This window comes from Pipistrellus kuhlii, unplaced genomic scaffold (assembly GCF_014108245.1).
Source record: "Pipistrellus kuhlii isolate mPipKuh1 unplaced genomic scaffold, mPipKuh1.p scaffold_m20_p_3, whole genome shotgun sequence".
In the NCBI taxonomy this organism is placed as follows: Eukaryota; Metazoa; Chordata; class Mammalia; order Chiroptera; family Vespertilionidae; genus Pipistrellus; species Pipistrellus kuhlii.
The window spans coordinates 65,232,048-65,251,919 of record NW_023425529.1 but is presented as its reverse complement, the minus strand read 5'-3'; the positions used below and the strand labels follow the sequence as shown (position 1 = coordinate 65,251,919).

General features: G+C 35.8%; 1 protein-coding gene across 6 annotated transcripts in view; it reads right to left on the bottom strand.

Moving 5' to 3' along the window:
- NAV3 (neuron navigator 3) overlaps positions 1-19,872 on the bottom strand; it is a 558,961-nt gene that overhangs the window by 204,123 nt on the left and 334,966 nt on the right. For all 6 annotated transcript variants that reach the window (XM_045588279.1, XM_045588277.1, XM_036456217.2 and 3 more), the window contains exons 4-5: positions 11,818-11,890; positions 9,216-9,399 (exon numbers count right to left, since the gene is read on the bottom strand). In XM_045588279.1, the coding sequence (XP_045444235.1) occupies positions 9,216-9,399; positions 11,818-11,890 (257 nt within the window). The remainder of the gene's footprint in view (positions 1-9,215; positions 9,400-11,817; positions 11,891-19,872) is intronic.

Below are 19,872 nucleotides of genomic sequence, written 5' to 3'. Positions count from 1 at the left end.
TATTATGGTTTTTGTGACTGTTGGACTTTTCACAAGTCAATAAGTTGACATTATGAAGTATAATATTTAGTGGAAAATATTAATAATTTCATACAGTATACATTGCAGGTATCATCATCAAGTGTATATTACTAGTGCTCTATTTGAGAAGAGAGTGTCCCATAAGTACCAAAAATAAAATAGAACCAAACAATTTTTAGTGTTTGGCAGACAATGTCCATAAAATGTATAAACTGGATATCCAAATGTTCTATGGTAAAATGTTAAAGAAATAAAACACAAATCAGTTATTCTGAATCATAGATCTATGATGATATACAAATCATATTTAAAAAAAAGATTTGGTAGTTGTAAGACCAAATTATAAAAACTGGCTCATTATTATTTTTATCTAGATATCTAGGTCAAAAAGCACGTTTTAACTTAAATCCTCTAAATGAGGAGTTGGTGTCACATTTGAAAATCTATATTATATTCTCAAAATTCCCTTGCAAAGATAGAATATAATTACGATGTTTTCAATTTCCACCAGGTGAAACTATATTCAATTAACTGATTTTTATTTTGTTAAAGAAAAAAATTAAGCTATCAGAACTAACAATGATTCTTTTCATGCATTTGAGACTCCAGCTTGGGTAGTATTGCCTTCTCACTAATGTGTTGTTAGTAACATGTTAATAAAGGAATAATTACCGTTTAAGCTCACATCAAGGATAACAGGTTAGGGTCAGGAGAAATAAATGGGCAAGAAACTTCAAGATATTTTGGAAAACTGAAAATAAATGGAGCCATGTAATGGAAAACACATTGTAAGGGAAGCTTCCTTCCAGTATACACCCAGTGGGACGATTAAATCTAGAAGAGGAAGGAGAGAAATGGACAAGCAAATTGCAGATAACATGACAGGACTCTGAATAAGAGGGAGATTAATCAAATGTTCATGTCAATAATTATTAGCGATTGGTTAAACAAATCAGACATAAACAAACCAATTAATTAAACATCCAAACAAAGGAAAGCTATTTTAACTATAAAAACTGAGTAACTCTAGAAAAAAGACACTGGCATAGAGGGTCCCTCAGTTTACCTGGGCTGATTCCTTAAAGCATCATTACATGAGCCCTGGCCCATTCTTAAAGTCATGCCTCAGTTTATGCTTACATTTTAATCTACTTTCAACAAATATTCATGGATATTTATTGAAAGAAGCAGAGATTCTTCAGAACATATTTATAATTTCTATTATTTAAATACTCCACTGGTTTTCAAACTTTTGGAATCATCCTTTACTTGGAAAAATCCTATGTATACAAAATAGAATGTAAATTTTATTAAAATTAATAAAATATTAAAGTGTAGATAACTGAGGTTAGAATGTATGGAATGGATGGAAGAGAACTGACCAGAAGTGACAATATCCTGTTTTACAAAACAGAATGCCAAAAAATAATCTACAGTTGATTAAGAAAGAATTAAAGGTGCTATTTCATTATATAAAATTCAACCGTAACTACCTATTAAAAGAACAAAAAGAGTGGGTTTTACCTATGGCGGCACTTTTAGAGAAATTGTCTGTATTTACTATCTCCAATTGCTCCCTCCTGTTTTATTATTATTATTATTGTTATTATTATTAAATACTGGAGGCCCAGTGCATAAAAATTCATGCAATGGAGGAGGGTGGGGGACACCTCAGCTCAGCCTGCCCCCTCTCACAGTCTGGGAGCCTTCAAGGGAGGGAGGTGACCTGATCAGGAGAAGGTGACACCCCATCACACCTCTGTTGTTGCCACTGCAGGCAGTGCAAGCTTCGTCTGGCCCTGGTTACCTGAGCCTCGGGCAGACTTGGATGACTGGACAGCTGTCATCCAAGGCTTGCCTGTGCCTTGGGCTGGTCCTGGGTGGCTGGGGGATTGAGGGACCTGGGACTCTGGAGGCCACGCGCCTGCCGCCCCAGTGGGGCTGAGGGACCTGGGCACCATCAGCTTTGAGGGCCAGATAGTCAATTAGCATATTCCCTCCTTATTGGCTGTGGGCACCACCATCTTTGCCATAGTGTAAGGGTCAATTAGCATATCCCCTCTTTGTTAGATAGGATATCTTTATTGATTTCAGGGAAGAGGGAGAGACAGAGAGAGATAGAAACATCAATGATGAGAGAATCATTGAGCAACTGCCTCTGCTCACCCCACAGTGGAGATCCAGCCTGCTACCTGGACGTGTACCCTGACCAGGAATCAAACCATAACCTCCTGATTCATAGGTTGATGATTACCACTGAGTCACACCAGCTGGGGCCTCCCTCCTGTTTTATACTGAGCAGATTCCAATCAAGATATCACAGCCACTACCCCAGTGGAATAGTTTTTGTCCAAGTCTCCAGGGAAACCCATTTGTGGGTTAGTTCTCAGCATTCATCCTACTTCTGTGCAGCATTTAAGGCAGTTGGGGTCATGCAGGTATATAGGTCAGAAACATCAACTCTGTGGTGAGATAGTCTGGCTTTAATTTATGAATTAGTTACTGTGAAACCTCATGCAATTTAATTATCTTTCCATTTTCAGTTTCCTTATCTGAAAACTGGGATTAATAATGGTCCTTATGGCATAGTGTTGTGAGGACTGAAAGAATGAATATGTGCATAAGGTACTGAGAATGGTGACTAGAACACAGTAGGGGCTACATATGAACCATTGCTGTGGACTTCTCCCTCCTCTTTGGAATACTTCCTTCACTTGCTTTCTAGGCAAACAAATTCTGGTTTTCTTCCTATATCATAGGCTGAAAAGTTTATTTTTATCAGATGGACTTCTGACCCCAGTCTTCAATCCTCTTCTCTTTATTCACACACAGATTTTTGTGACTCTATCATGCCTAGTCTCATAACTTTTTATAATTCCTTTATGCTTACATTTCCAGAATTTTTGTCTATAGCCTACACCTCTCCCTTATACTCTAGTCGTGCAATTCCAATTATCTCCTTAAGATCTCCACTTAGATAAACTTAGCAGACATTGCAAAATTCACATGTCTCAAGAGAACATTTGACCTCCTCCCTACTAAACCTGCTCATCCACATTCTTTTTCATTTCAGTAAATGAAAACATCTTCCTAACAGCTAATACTAACAAGGCTATGGTCTCCTCTCTGTTTTGCACCCTACTGCAGATCCAGCAGCTAATTATACACTACTCTAAATATATCTGGAATGTATCCTCCTCTCTTCACTTCACCAAGGGTGTCCAAGCTTTTCTCCAGGACTCCATGAATGCTTTCACTTTTTCTCACTGCAGTGGCCAGAGTGACCTTTTGATATGTCCACCTGTTTATGTCCCTCCTTATAGAAGCTTCCCACCACTCCTGGAATAAGCATCCAAAGTCCTTACCATGACAACAGGGTCATACAAATGTCTGCCAGCTCTTTCACTGAATTATATCTTACTCTTATGCCTCCTTTCCTCTGATCCATCCCAATTGGAATATTTCTCTCTCTCTCTCTCTCTCTCTCTCTCTCTCTCTCTCTCTCTCTCTCTCTCTCTCTCTCTCTCTCTCAGAGGGGAAGGAAAAGAGAGAGCAAGGAAGAGAGAGAGGTGGGGAGAGAGAGAAAGAAAGAGGGAGAAAGGGAGTGGGGGAGAGAGAAAGAGAGATGGAAGGAGGAAGAGAGAGAGAGGAGAGAGGAGAGAGGAGAGAGAAGAGAGAGAGAGAGAGAGAGAGAGAGAGAGAGAGAGAGAGAGAGAGAGAGAGAGAGAGAGAGATCAATGTTAAAAAGAAACATCCATTGGCTGGCTTCTGCATGCTACCCATCAGGGATTGAGCCTGAAACTTGGGCATGTGCTCAGACCAGGATTCGAACAGGCAACCTTTCTGATACACAGGATTACACCCAACCAACTGAGCCACACTAGTCAGGGCTATTTGCTCCTTGAAATAAATCAGACAGGCTCTCAGACCAAACTCTTAGCTTGCTCTTCTATAGGTCTGAAACACTACACAAAACAACCACAGAGCTGCTTGTTCAACGTTGTCATCAGAGTGAGGACTCCCTCCCTCAGACTCTCATTTAAGTTTGCAAAAATATGACATTTATACCTCTTTTTTATTCTTTTTTGATTTATTTTTCTCCACTATCAGCTATCCAATAACTGTTATATATTTTAATTAACTGTTAATCATCAATCTGATCTATCATCTCTAGAATGTAACCTTTAAGAGGCAAAGACTCTTTGGTGTATTCTGTCCTCTGCTATATATATCTACGGCCTGGAAAAGTGCTAAATAAATATTTGTTAACTACAGTAAAAGGGTTTGGGATTGATGGGTATTGAATCAAAAGACAATGACCAAATTAGTAAATAAAAAATTAACAGAAGTATTTTATTTAGTTATATGGTAATAACTAGTGGAGGAAATACCTAAAATAATTAAAGGAGTTACCTCAGTGTAGCTAGACTGAGTTTGGAAAGGTCTGAGCATTAGGTTGTTATTTTTAATTATAAGGATGCCATTACTTTGAATAACGTTTACATAGTGAATTAAGTAAAATGGACTAAATTGATCAGAGAAAGTGAGAAAGGAGGGAACAGTGATGAGGTTGACCAGGTTTCTAATGTGGTCAATGCATTTTATGTAATACATGAGATTGGATCTAACAGCAGGAGGAAATATGAATAGTTATCTGTGTCTATTATATGCTAAGTATTAGGCTAACTAGGAGGAGATTTATACACAGGTAATCTCTTCTCAATATCAATGAGAGGAAGTTATCATCATTTCAATAGTAGAGGTTAGAACACTAGTATTTGAGGCTAAAGTCACTTGCCCAACATCATATCACCAGTAGTTGGCAGGCAGAATTCAAACCATTGTTTGCCTGACTCTAAAGTACTAACCAAAACTGCATTAATGCTGCTTCATCTATAATAACAGAAGTAAAGTGGTTGTCATGCTTTTTAAATAGGGAATAAAAACATAGAACATAAGCAAAACGTGTGTGTACACACACATTCTTTTAATATTCTTACACTCTAAATTTCCTAAATGGCTCAAATAAAGAGCAAATTATTTCTCTTCAATTATTTTTCTTTAGGGGTGATACTATCCTGCTTTTTAAGAAAAGATTCATGTCAAAACTGGTTTGGCTCAGTGGTAGAGAGTCGGTCTGTGGACTGAAAGGTCCCAGGTTCAATTCTGGTCAAGGGCATGTACCTTGGTTGCAGGCACATCCCTGGTGGGGGTGTGCAAGAGGCAGCTGGTCGATATTTCTCTCTCATCGACATTTCTAGCTCTCTATCTCTCTCCCTTCCTCTCTGTAAAAAATCAATAAAATATATTTTAAAAAAAGATTCATAAATGTTCTTTTAGTTTTGTTGTGTTTAAAATCTGGTTGATTCACTGACATTTTGACGAGCCTACCACAGGCCACAACACAGCGCTGAGTTAAGCAACTAATAGAAGCCAGGCTCCTGAGGGCTTAAATTACCAGTGCCTTCCTGTCACCTTAAATTAAACTTCCTCATATACTTTACAGGATTTATAACCACAGACTGGCAAGCCATCCCAGTTTCACAGTGAATCTCCCAGAAGGACACCATGATTCCGGGAAATGTGAAGGGCAAATACCCTCTGTAGGGAGAGGGTTCCAAGAGCAATGTGGGTGGCAGGGGTCAAGCGAGCCCTGGGAAGGGACTGAGAAGGGAATCGACAAGTCACTCAAAAAGCATGCTCCTAAAGATTTGCAATCTGACCTGTGAGTTCTATAGGAAAAGTTTATCTAAATTGCAAGTGGACTCATTCTTGGTTTTCTTCCACAAAATAAAAAGCAGAAGAGCAAATATGATCTGTGGAGACCACAAGCTCCCCTATTCCCAAAAAGCTCTTGTTTTAGTTCATAAAGACTTACATCATTACTGCCTTTAGCACTTCTATCATCTACCAATGTGATTTGTCACCTATCTCCACATTTCACTTTCAAGTTTTTTTGTTTTTTTTTTACTAGTGCATGCTTTCATTTTGCAAAATATATAAAGTACTTGCTCATGTGATTCAAATTATTTAATGATGGGATGGAAAATCATTTAGTAATCTGGATCAAAATTAAAATGGAAGGCCCACATTTTAAGGAAAATCACCTCCCTTTAAAAAAATTAACAAATAAAAATATATGCTATCATCCTAACACCTCATATGTGTAATCAGACCCTAGATATGAAACATATTTTAATTTTATAATTTTCTTTCACTATAATCTTTATCAGATATTCTTTAGCAAGTTGTACATTCATAGCATGCATTCTGCTCATGGCTAGCTGCACTCATGCCAGGCACTGTATAGTTTTGGTGAAATTCAACTTTCTGTTATCTTAATGTCAGCTAGAACTCTAATTGTCCAAAGCAACAACAAAAGCAAACAGAATATATGGAAAAGTATTATTAGCAGAAGTATTCTGAATACCTACAACGTATTTATTGATAAAAATTAGTTTTCTGATTTTGAAAATTATAGAATTTATTTCTACCTTGTTTTTCAGAATAAGAAATAGTATATCCTTGATCTCACAGTTAAAACTTATAAAAATAACTCTGATTTCAACTTATCACTTTATATAAAGTATTTCTCATATTTCCTAGTTGATTGGATAAAGTATATTTAATCTACTCTTTTCAAAACAGGAAAACAGAACAAATTGGTTTTGCATTTACTGTATTAAGTAAATGCAAAAAGGATGCTTAACATTATATAATATAGCAATATATTTAATATTTACCCATGTAACATTCTTCTGGAGATCTCTGATATAGAGAAAACTAAGTTTTAAGTTGAATATATTAAAAATATTAAGAATTGATGACTTAACTAATCAAGTCTTTACCACTAAAAGATAAGCAAATATTTCCCCATGTGAAGGATTTAAAAAATTTTAAATTTGAGCCCCACATTTATCTTAGCACAGATACAACAGTGTATAATTCAAGTCCAATGATAAAAGTGATTGGTGATCAAGGAACAAGATTGTCTTTACATATAATCAATTTAAATCACATATAGAAGACCATTTGGAGATTAATTTAGAAGCATTTGGCTTTCAATAGTTTATTCCCCTTCTAAGATTAAATTTTATTGACAAGATGAGGACAAATTTTTATATTAATATTATTTATTAACCAAATGAATTAGTAATCTGGACATTTTAAAGACAATATTTTCATGTTGGACTAGTTGTATCATTGATTTTTTTTACCAGGCTGTAATAAAATTTTTAAAAAAAGACAGACTATATTCTATCAGCTGAAAATTAGATACATCATTTCTGAATACTAGATCAGTTATCATTTTTGGCTTGTCTAAGCAAGACAAGACAAAGAAGGAATGAGTTGTAAACATGAATGACTTTAAACTATCAGTGACCTTCCAAAGCCCAAGCACTTTGTTCTATCACCTTTTTACTTTTTTCAGTAGCAAAAATGTATCAGAATTTGTAATCTGCTTTCTCACCTCACAGAACTGAAATCACACATCAGTGAAGGAACAGTATTGGATAGAAGTAGCAACAGAGACAGCAATGAATTATTGAATAACAGCAGAAAGCAAAGAAACCTAATAGCTATAATATATTTACTAAAAAACAAAGGTTATAATCAAAGATCAATTAGGATAGAAGCAAGCAGTACTATGCATCTGGGTAATTTATGATGTATACATTTGAAAACATAACTATAGTTCAATATCATGACCATTCAAAAATCAAGAAATTTTTCAATTGTTTATATCATACTAGTTTTATAAATATATGCAAGTTTAATTTAAAATGGCAATTGTAATTGTAAATCTTATAAAGAGTTCTTACTTAAATTGGAAGCAGTTATAGTACAGATTCTTACAATAATTCTAAATACTTATTATATGGCCCTGGCCGGATAGCTCGGTTAGTTAGATCATCATCCTGATAAGTCATAGTTATGAGTTCAATTCCCAAGTAGGGTACATACAAGAATCAACCAAAGAATGCATAAATAAGTAGAAAAAAATCCATATTTTTTTTTCTCTCTCTGCATTTCTCTTCCCCTTCCTCTCTCATTCAAATCAATAAATAATAGTAATAATAATAATAATAATAATAATAATAATGTTATTTTATTATTATGGTAGTTCTTGGACTACTACAAATGACTAAAATATAAAAATATTGCTGTCCCCTAGAGAGGAGAAAGTGCTAATAATAAACAATCCTATATAATAAAAGGCTAATATGCAAATTGACCAAACGGCAGAACAATTGGTCATTATGATACACACTGATCACCAAAAGGCAGATGCTCAACACAGGAGCCCACTGGTGGTCAGTGCGCTCCCACAGGGGGAGCACCATTCAGCCATAAGCTGGGCTCATGGCTGGCGGAGCACAGCAGCAGTAAGGATGTCTGACTGCCAGCTTAAGGATGACAGTGAGTGGGCCTAAGCCATCAGTTGGGCATTTCCAGTAGGTTCCCAGACTGAGAGAGGGTTCATGCTGAGGGACCCTCCCCCACACATGAATTTATGAATTTTGTGCACCAGGCCTCTAGTAAATATAATAAATCAGAGGCCCGGTGCACAGATTCATGCACATTGAAAGTAAATTAATTAGAAGGTGGCTGGCAGGGTGAAACTGGGTGAGACGGGTTGGGCACGCCCTAGGCTGTGTCTACATGTACCAATAGACTCCAGTCAGACAAATGTATACGTGTGTATATAAACACACATACACAATCACTCACACACACAATCTCACATCAGAAACAGTATGTATTCAAACACTCAAATTCCTGTTTCTCAGAACTGAAATTTTTGACTGATTCAGTGATTCAGCCCATCAAATGTGTCAACAAAAGATACCTACACAACTGGAGACTAGGATTCAACAGCACATTCTAAACAATAAAGGAATTTGCGTAAAAGAGACCATGCTATATTACTTAACAAGAAAGACACCACACACTTTGATACAAACCATAATCATTTTTAGAAAACAAACATAAAATGTGTCACCTAACAAGTGATAAGTGTTGCTCATCCCACCAAAGAAAAGTGGTTTTAACGTCTACAATGTGAGTCAAATAATCCCATCTCATTGACAGAACTACATAAATATATATATAAAATCACAAACAACAGTTTGTTAAAAACAAGCTGTACCTATAAGTTGATTTTAAACACCTGCCCTGCTTCCCTGCCTTACCTGGACTGCATGTCTTGCTGGGCTTTGGCCTGGCTGGCTTCTGCCGGAGGAGAGGCGTGAGGGACCCGTTGCTGGAGCTCCACCAGGGACTGGTAATACTGCTGCTGATGGTGCTGCTGCTGTTTGTAGCGAGACAAACTGAAAAACAGCCCTAGAATGGCTTTTAAGTTTCCATTTCTTATTTCTGCATCAAAGGGAAAATATAAAAACAGTATCATACGGAATGAATGTGGTTTTATTTTTATATTTTTATAAATGACATTCTAGATGCCATTCCCTTAGCTAAGACTGTATCTACAAAGAGAAAAATGCAACTTGACTCTCTCGGTCACAGTTTCAAACAAATCTGAATTTCTAACACGTGAACATTTCTAAAGACTTGGAATTTCAGGGAGAAAGGGAAGGGATGGAGAGCACAGAGAACAAAGTTTCCTTGAGTGATGTTCTTTGCTGACTGAACAACACTTTTCCTAGAGTTAGCTTCTTGGAAATGGATGGGCTCTTTGTCTTGTGCCAATCATTTGATTCAGCACTCTCCTTCCCTCACAAATACACACAGCTGTTACCAAAACCATGGTGGCTATAAACCAGAGAAAGAAATGTCATTGTCCCTGAATTGTAAGTAATGAGGGGTTGGGCGCATCTTATAATAGCAATTGAATTTATAGCAGTCAACATGCCTTCTAAATTACCCATCAAACAACTTATTAAAATACATTATTTATGCTCCAAAAGCTGAGTAGATCATAGGTATCATTTTTAATGGTCCAATTCTTTTATTTTTAATTCATGGTACATATCAATAAATAATAAAGATCAATGTACTCATGGCGTTAGACAACATAATTGAATAAATGCAGATAAAAATCCTAATTCTAACACATGAGTCTCCTGAGTAAATTTCCTAATATTGAATAAAAAATTAAATGCACAAAGTAAGCTACAATCTGAGACTAGATTTTTCTCTTGTAGTTATAATTTTAAAATTAGGAAAAGAGATGGAAGTAAAGCTTAAAATAAGGCTATCCAACTAGCAGTCATATTTTAAATAAAATTTGATATTGGAAATAAAGCACATTCCCTGTGAGATCAGATTTTGATGTCTCCTTCATAGAGTTTAGGAACATTAATAAACTATTTTGAATTCTTGCTCTCTGATGGTGCATACAAACCATGCAGTTGAATTATTCATATAAAATGAGACTGAGTTTTTCTTCTGTTTTTCTTACCTAAACATTCTTCACAATTGCCATAATACAGAAGTTTGATCAATATAAGAAAGTATTTTCCTCTGTAAACCTGAATGATCTTAAAGAGTTTTAAAATTTGTCTTATTTTATTATTATGCATGTTTTTAACTACTTTAGATACTTTTGAAAGTCATGTTGAGCATTTGTGTATTTTAGAAGATAAATTAATATCAATAGGTTTATGTTAATAAAGGATGTTATGTGAGAAGCAATATATATGATGGCAGCATTATTTAGCTTGCTTTTAACCAAAGATAAGTAAAATATTATCTTAGAGAATTTTCTCAAATTTTATTCTAAGTAACAGAACTACCAGATAGGTTTGAGCCTAAGTTCTTTGGCCATTAAATATGTAATTTAATATCAGACATAAAATATAAATATAATAAAAATGTAAAACAAAAGAAAATTTAAATATAGAAGAAAATTGAGAAAAGTAAATAATTCTATTAAATGCTTGTTATGTTTGAGAAAGCCATACAATTCCTCTTTATCCAATGATAGCAAAATTTCAAAATGTAGAATTGTCTAACATTTCTAGTACCTGTGGGGATGAAATCCTTTTCAGAGCAAACTGATCATAGTAGAAACATTAACCAATCTAAATGGTCTAAGTGTTTGAAAGCAGCTAGTAGAACTTTTTATGTAATGATTAATATTCTCATTAAAATGCTTGTTGTAGATGCAGGTCTCAAAAAATTTGCTTTCATAACTTTAACCATTGTTTTTTGTTAGCAGTTACTTGAAAAATTTTCCTAAGGATGTATATGGAAGAAACAGACAGATTCAAAAAAAACAAAGACAGAACTAGTTCAGTGTTTTTCAACTTTTCTATATTTACCTTTCATGATGATCTTTTAAACCTTAATGATGTTAAAGCTTTTGGAATTATTGAATACTGTTAGTGATAATTATCTTAGAGCTCATGATGACTTATTTAAAATTACCAAGTATTTAAAGTAGGATTATGAACTTGATCATATTAGAGACATGTTATTGATAAAATATTGAAATATTAATTACACTATTATTACCTATATTTAGGTAATATATTATCCAGCATCATCCATCCATCCGTTCCTCTAGTTAAGACTCTTAAAAATACTATACAGTGGTAATGTCATAAAGCTGCTTTGCTAATCTGCTCTCCTCCCATATACTTAGTAATATAAAGAGCAGTTAATTAAAGCATACATAAATAACCACTGCATTTATGTTCCTCTTAGTGTAGAAACTCTACTCATTTTCTTTATTATATTGAGAAGCTATGAACTCTCAATTTATATTTCTTGAATTATGAAAAAATCTTTTACAAACATGGCATCATTTGCAACAATCAGACTTTTTCTTACCTTCAGCAGATAGACCCTGGACATTTACTCCTCTGGCTGCCAGAAAACTAAGGCAGACGTCAACATTCTCAATCTGTAACATGAAAAGCAGTGGAAAAGCAACTTAGAGGATTGTTTTCAAATAAATAAATGAGCTAGAATGAAACCGGAGAGAAAGAATGAATACTTTACATTCATTTCATACTAGAGATCTTTACCAGAATTTCACCAGAATTATTTTGGCTAATTACAGAAAGAAAATAAAGCTTGCACTGTCCAGCTTACAAACAATTCATAAAGGCCTGGGCATTCTTACAGATCAGCAACCCACCTACTTTACATAAAGCCTGATTTTTATGATCCACAAGTGAGATTGCTTCACAAAGGAATCTCAACTAAGTCATCCATAAAGTTGGAGACCCTGGTTTGTGTGAGTTTTGGAATGTTAGGATGTGGGTATTTGAGATTCAACAAGTGATATTTAGAAAGTACGCCTAAAGATACATAAAATGGACAAAAGGTTGATACAACCTGAGCAGAATGAAGCATGGTCTCCTCCTAAACCACAGAAAATCTTCATTTTAAAAGCTGTATTTGTATTTCTTACAGTTGAGTAATTCTTGGATTAAATATAGGTATTGCCTTTGGAATTTAAGAGTGATACCATGGCTTTTAAATAGTTTCAATATGATAAACCAGCTTGTAACAACAGAATTACAAGATGGTTATCATATTGAAACTACAGATTTAGGTTAATTCACAGGTTGGTCTCTATAGTGGCCATTGTGTTTGACAGCAAAGTTAAAAATCTAAGTCTTTTTTTAAAGGAGTGTAGGGAACTAGAAAATTTCACTTCTTTATAAATCCTCTCCCTGAGTTTTTTGGTATCCCAGAAATCTTGAATTTCTAAAGTAAATAGGAGATTTAAAGTAAATATTTGGCTCCCTTTTGTAAAATTGGATTGTTTGTCTTCCTTTTGTTAAGTTGTATGAGTTCCTTATATATTTTGGAAATTAACAACTTATCAGGTGTATCATTGGCAAATATGTTCTCCCATTGGCTCCCTTTTCATTTTCCTGATGGTTTCTTCTGCTGTGTAGAAGCTTTTTATTTTGATGGAGTCACATTTGTTTATTTTCTTCTTAGTTTTCTTGGCCTTAGGAGATGTATCTGTAAACATATTGCTATAAGAGATGTCTGAGATTTTGCTGCCTATAATTTCTTCTAATATTTTTATGGCTTCACGACTTACAGTTCAGTCTTCTATCCATTTTGAGTTTATTCTTGTGTATGATGTAAATTAGTAGTTTCATTTTTTTTGCATGTACCTTTCCAATTTTCCCAACACCATTTATTGAAGAGACTGTCTTTATTCCATTGTATGTTCTTGCCTCCTTTGTCAAAAGGATCTAAATAGACATTTCTCCAAAATGGATATACACAAGGCCAAGAGACATGAAAAAAATTCTCAAAGTCACTAATCATCCGAGAGACACAAATTAAAACAACGATAACCTATCACCTCACACCTGTTAGAATAGCTATCATCAACAAATCAACAAATGGCATGTGCTGCCACGGTGTGGAGGAAAGGGAACACTAGTACAGTGCTGGTGGGAATTCAGACTGATGCAGCCACTGTGGACAACAGTGTGGAGTTTCCTCAAAAAAGTAGAAATGGAACTTCTATTGACCCAGTGATCCCAATTCTAGGAATATATCTTAAGGAATCTGAAACACCAATCAGAAAGACTATGTGCACCCCTATGTTCATAGCAGCACAGTTTAAAATAGCTAAGATTTGGAAGCAACCTAAGTGACCATCAGTAGATGAGTGGATAAAAAAATAAAAAAATCTGTGGTACATTTACATCATGGAATATTATGCAGATATAAAAAAGAAAAGGGATATTTTTTGAGACAGCATGGGGTGACCTGGAGAAGATGATGAAAAGTGAAATAAGTGTGTCAGAGGAAGATAAGTATCAAATGATCTCATCATATGATCTTGATTTCTCTCTCCTCACTCTCTCTTGCTTGTGGGATATAGAGATGTTTGTTGAGTTTTCACAGGCATGTTTATTTGTTTGTTCATATGTGTGTATATATGTGTGTGTGTGTGTGTGTGTGTGTGTGTGTGTGTGTATATATATATATATATATATATATATATATTTTTTTTTTTTTTTTTAAATCTCATATATATATCCTCACCCGAGGAGATGGTTTTTTAATTGATTAGAGAGAGAAAGGGGAGAAAGGGAGAGAGAAAAAGACAATGTGAAAGAGAAACATCAATGAGTTGCCTGCCATATGTGCCCTGACCAATCTTTACTTACTGCAATTATATTTACAGAGCTGAATTTAGCCTGCAATTGAAAAACCTCTGTTGCCTCTTGGATTCTCTAAAATTACTGCAATATAGAAAGTTAAGTGACTGTAAACCTGTAAGCAGGCATAACACTTCACAGACAGAGTTCCCTCTACAGACACAATGAATTCTGGTAAGGGCATGTCTCAAGTGCTAGGTACTGCTTTGGGAGTTATACTTAGAGAATGTCTAGAAGAATATGAACTTTTCTTAACTTCTATTTTTCATGATAAACTTGTACTTTTAGTGTCATTATATAAATCAACTAAATAAATGTAATGTCAACTAAAAATAAAATAGATAAGATGGCTCAGGTTAAGCAAACACCCACCCTATTATAGAATTTAAATAGTTATATAGATTTTAGCTCACAATTTCAATCACATATAAAGTTGTCTGGTGAATTAAAATGATACATAATTTTGTATTAATTAAAATTGATTAAGATGTTGATTTTCACTTAATTATCAGTTCACTCCTCTCTTCCTTTCTCAAAGAATTCAGCTGGTGGACACTAGAGATCTTTTCTATTTTCCTGGAACCTGCTATGCAGTATAGTCAGCTTTTTATTCATTCCCACGTGAGCAGACCCACTACATTTCTTATAGATAAACAGAGAAAATTACAATATGGAGGACTTATTATTCCTTCTTTTAGAGTAAGTTTGTGGCTGTACAAAGCCTGGCTCATTTTGCAAAGAAAGAGAGAACTTCCTCTCCAGTTAATCCCACTATTTCAAGGAATTTATTCCAAAGGGATAATGAGACAAATGCTTCAATGTTCACAAAAGCACTCCAATGTTCACCAAAGACATTTTACTTGAGATTGCTAATAATACCAAATTAGAATCAACCTAAATACCCACAAAACAACCTAAATATTACAACTTAAATAAAGTATGGTGGAGAGCAATCCAGATGGTGGATTAGAAAAAAATTTGCATTCATCTCTCACCACCACATCAAAAGTATAACTAGGTTATAAAACAGGCCACCTAGGCAACCATCCGAAGTCTAACTGAAGAGAAGTCTTATAACTAAGGATTTACAAAAGAGGAGAGACCCCATGCAGGGCTCAACAGTCCAGAGAACCAGTGCCAGGAAGAAGAGCCCCCATAGCATCAGGCAGTGAAACCGGTGGGATTCCATCTGCCTGGGAGAGATAGGAGCCTTCTGGAAGCCCAGGGTTCCTCTTGAAAGGGAAGTACACAAAATCCAACTTGCAGGCACTCACCCTGGTTCTGGCGAGAGGATGGCAGCTCAGAGGATGCTGGAGTCACACCAGGGAGAGAATGAGTTGTGTGGCTTCAGGGAGAAGACAGCCGCCAATGTCCCTGTGCGGAGTCTCTCTCACAGCCCACAGAGGCCATCTTTGCCATCCCCAGCATTCCCCTCAAGGCATTTGCCTTGAGAGCTGTACTAGCCCCACCCTGACAACTCTCTGAGGCCCTACCCTGCCAAGCACCAAGCCTGCATTGCATTTCTTTCCTGAGAAACTCTAGAAAAATTCCAGGCAAGCTCGGGTAGGGGGAGGGGTATGTGTCAGAGACACACAGAAAGAAACTGAATTGTGTGGCTTTAGGGTAAAGCCTATTTTCTCAGAGTCTCCAACCAGTGCCGCCATTCCTGTGTTGGGACTGCTCCCAGGCATTAGCCTAGAACACTGAACTAGCTCCACCCTGATAACTCTCTGAGACCACTCTCCAATAAAAAGGTCTGAAGGCCACAGGTGGGTGGTGGCTGGCCTCATTGTACCCTGAGACTTTGGCTGAGTGGCCTCAGACCCAGACCTGGAGCCGAGTTTGAATCAGTATTAACCTGGTGAATACCACTTGCCCCTACTTGGTACTTCCCTGAGAACCTGCCTCATAAACTCATGTACTACCCAGGTTCTTTCAGTGGCTGAGCCTAAAAGACTGCCAGCAGGCAATAGTGGGTCTACCAGCAGGCAATGGTGGCTCTAGGGGTGCCTTGGGCATTTTGATGACCTGATCCAGGCCTGGAACTGTATGCAGCTTGTCCCCTCACACATACACTCAGACACACGCCCATTAACAGGGATAGAAAAAGATTTTTCATGCAAATGCAGGGCTGGGAGTGTGGGGGGGGGGGGGAGCTGGGATAACAATACTCACATCAGACAAAATAGACTTTAAAACCAAGGCTATAGAAAGAGACAAAGAAGGAAATTACATAATGATAAAAGGAGTAATCACAAAAGAGGATGTTGCTTTGTAAATCTTTATGCATCCAGCACAGGAGCACTTAAATATATAAAACAAATGTTGATGGACATAAAGGGAGAGACTGACAGTAATCCAGTCATAGCAGGAGACTTTAGCACCCCAATGACATCAATGGATAGATCTTCCAGTTAGAAAATCCACAAGAGAACAGTGGCCTTAAATGACACATTGGATGAGATGGATTCAATTGATATTTTTAGAGCATTTCATCCCAAACCAGCAGAATATACTTTTTTTTTTCAAGTGCACATGGAACATTTTCCAGAACAGACCACATGTTAGGCCATAAAAACAAGTTTCAATAAATTTAAGAAGATTGAAAACATATCAAGCATCTTCTCCAATTATAATGGTATGAACTATAAATCAATTACAAGAAAAAAATATAAAAAACACACAAAAACATGGAGGCTAAATAACATGTTACTAAAACAATGAGTAGGTTAACAATGAGGTCAAGGAAGAAACCAAAAGATACGTTGAGTCAAATAAAATTTCATAACCCAAGTCTATGGGTCAGGCTTAAGAGGGAAATTTATAGCAATCTAGGTCTATCTCAAGAAACAAGAAAAATGGAAAATAAACAATGTAAACTTATACTTAAACTAGAAAAAGATCAACAAACAAAGCCCAAAACAAGCAGAAGGAAAGACATAATAAAGATCAGAATAGACATAAATGAAACGGAATCTAAAAGGCAATGAAATGAAAGATGAATGAAACAAATAGATGGCTCTTTGAAAAGATAAACAAGATTGATAAACCTTTAATCAGACACATCAAGAAAATAAAGAACCAAATAAGTATTGATAATATCATAAATGGAAGAGAAGTAACAACTGACAGAAATACAAAGGATTATAAAAAACTACTATGAGCCAAAACCGGTTTGGCTCAGTGGATAGAGCTTCAGCCTGCAGACTGAAAGGTCCCAGGTTCGATTCCGGTCAAGGGCATGTACCTTGGTTGCAGGCACATCCCCAGTAGGGGGTGTGCAGGAGGCAGCTGATTGATGTTTCTCTCTCATCAATATTTCTAGCTCTCTATCTCTCACTCTTCCTCTCTGTAAAAAAATCAATAATTTTTTTTTTAAAGAAACTACTATGAACAACTATATGCCAACAAACTGGACTGTCTGGAAGAAATGGATAAATGAATAGAGACCAATTACCACCAATGAAATCAAAGCAGTAATAATAATACCGTGTTTCCCCGAAAATAAGACATCCTCCAAAAATAAGATCTACTTACAGGTTTCCTTCTGAGTGAAATATAAGGAATCCCCCCAAAAATAAGGCCCCCCTTAGGCTAAACATGAGAGATTTGGTCCACTGATTCTGAAAGAAATGGAGGCACAAGAAATTCACCAGGAAATTCAGGAATTGGATTGTTATGATGATGTTCCAGAAGATGATGACATGATTGTCATTGAATAAATGAGTAAATTCTTGATATTGTAGGATTTGCAGTTTGTCTGGTTTGTGTTGACAACTACTGTACTACTGTACCATATACAAGTAATAAATTTCCTTTATTTTCATTTAACAATAAATGTGTACCGTATTCTTCTTCATGGAAAAATAAGACATCCCCTGAAAATAAGACCTAGAGCATCTTTGGAAGCAAAAATTAATATAAGACACTGTCTTCTTTTCGGGGAAACAGGGTAATAATAATAATAACAGAAATTCCCAAAACACAAGTCCTGGACCAAATGGCTTCACAGATGAATTATGCCAAACATTCAAAGAACAATTAACACCTATCTTTCTCAAACTATTCCAAAAACTTTAAGAGGAGGGAAGATCCCAAGATCAATTTATGAAACTAGTGTTATCCTAATTCCAAAACCAGCTAAAAACGCTGCAAAGAAAGAAAAGTATAGGCCGATATGCCTGATGAACAGAGCAGCACTCCACCAAATCACAGATGACACTGCCAACCACATGGCCCAAAATGCGGTCCACAGCACAGCCCAGCCTGGAAACAGTGGCTTTAGGAGCTGGGTAATGGTGTCACATGGCAACACCTGGCTTCCTCTCCCTCCTGCCTAGCCACCTTGGAGTTTCTTCAGCCCAGGGATACCACTTGCTTTACAGCCAGGTAGAAACATTTATGCTTTAACCAAATGTCTGTGAAGTGTTTTCCTATGCCTCATCTCATTTGATCCTCATAGAAGTTCTAGAGTAGGTAGATTGGAGATTCAGTAGAATACTATTTTCTTTTCATTAGTCAGAAAATGGAGACTTAGAAAGCTTAGAAACTTGACCCAAATGAAAAAGAAGAAATTGTGGACCTTGAAAATGGCTTCAGGTTTTCTCACTGTGCAGAATTTAGTCAAACACTGCTGCAGTTAAATATTTTACCCTTTGTTCTCTCTGTATGATCTATGATACAATAATAACCTGCTTTGTGTTGATATTTACTGCTGTGTTTCTGACAATTACCTGAAAGAGAAGTTGGGGTATTTCACTGGGCTGGAAAAGTTTAGCTAAATCAGAAATCAGGTCTATTTAGTAAGTTTATTCTATATCTATAAAAGGCTAAGTTGACTTGTGCATACGTGACACATATAAAGCTCTCACTGGTGCCAATTTCACACATGTGTTTTGATATGTCATTGTAGATCGTGAATTTGTTTGACACTTCTATTATAGAGAGGGGCAATAGCACTATTAAAATATTTCTTCTAATTAATTTCCTTTCAATGTGCATGAATTTGTTCACTGGACCACTAGAACAAAATAATATCACATGTAAATGTGAATAAAAAACAAAAATTTAAAAATATAAAACATAAGAAAATAAATATATTAGAGTATAACTAGGAAAACACAATTATTAGTTCATTAAAACATTGCCAGCCTCTTAAAAATATATATATAATTTTATAGGAAAGAGATAATTCCAATGTAATGCAAAAATATTATGGTCAGAGAAACACAGACAACTAGAAAGAAGCAAGAAGCAGGCAGAAGGGTTTATTCCTAGTTAGAGATCAAGGGGCAAGAAATGGAGAATGTTATTATTATCTAAGATTTAACACACTTATAAAGACATTTTCTTCTGAAATTTCCATTATTGTAGCATTTTAAAATGAGAAACATGTTATTAGAAAATTAAATTGGCATGCTAAAGGTCACACAGACAGAATATTTCAAAACCAGAGCCTATCTCATGAACTCCCAGATTTTGCTAGTCCCTAAAAGGTTGGGAAGATTTCAGCAAATAAGAGGATGTGGTATGAACTGGACTGGAGAAAAGACCACAGTGTGAACTGGTCATGGCTGAGAAAGCATGGAAGCAATTCAGAGTAGCCGGGAATATTGAGAGTTGAAACTCATTTAAATCTTTCTCCACAACTTCGTTGTTTACTGCTGTGGAAATAACTCCAAAGGTTGGTGGCCTTCAATCAGTTCAAAGAACCTATGTAAGAGAGAGAAGGAGGAAGAAACTCTGA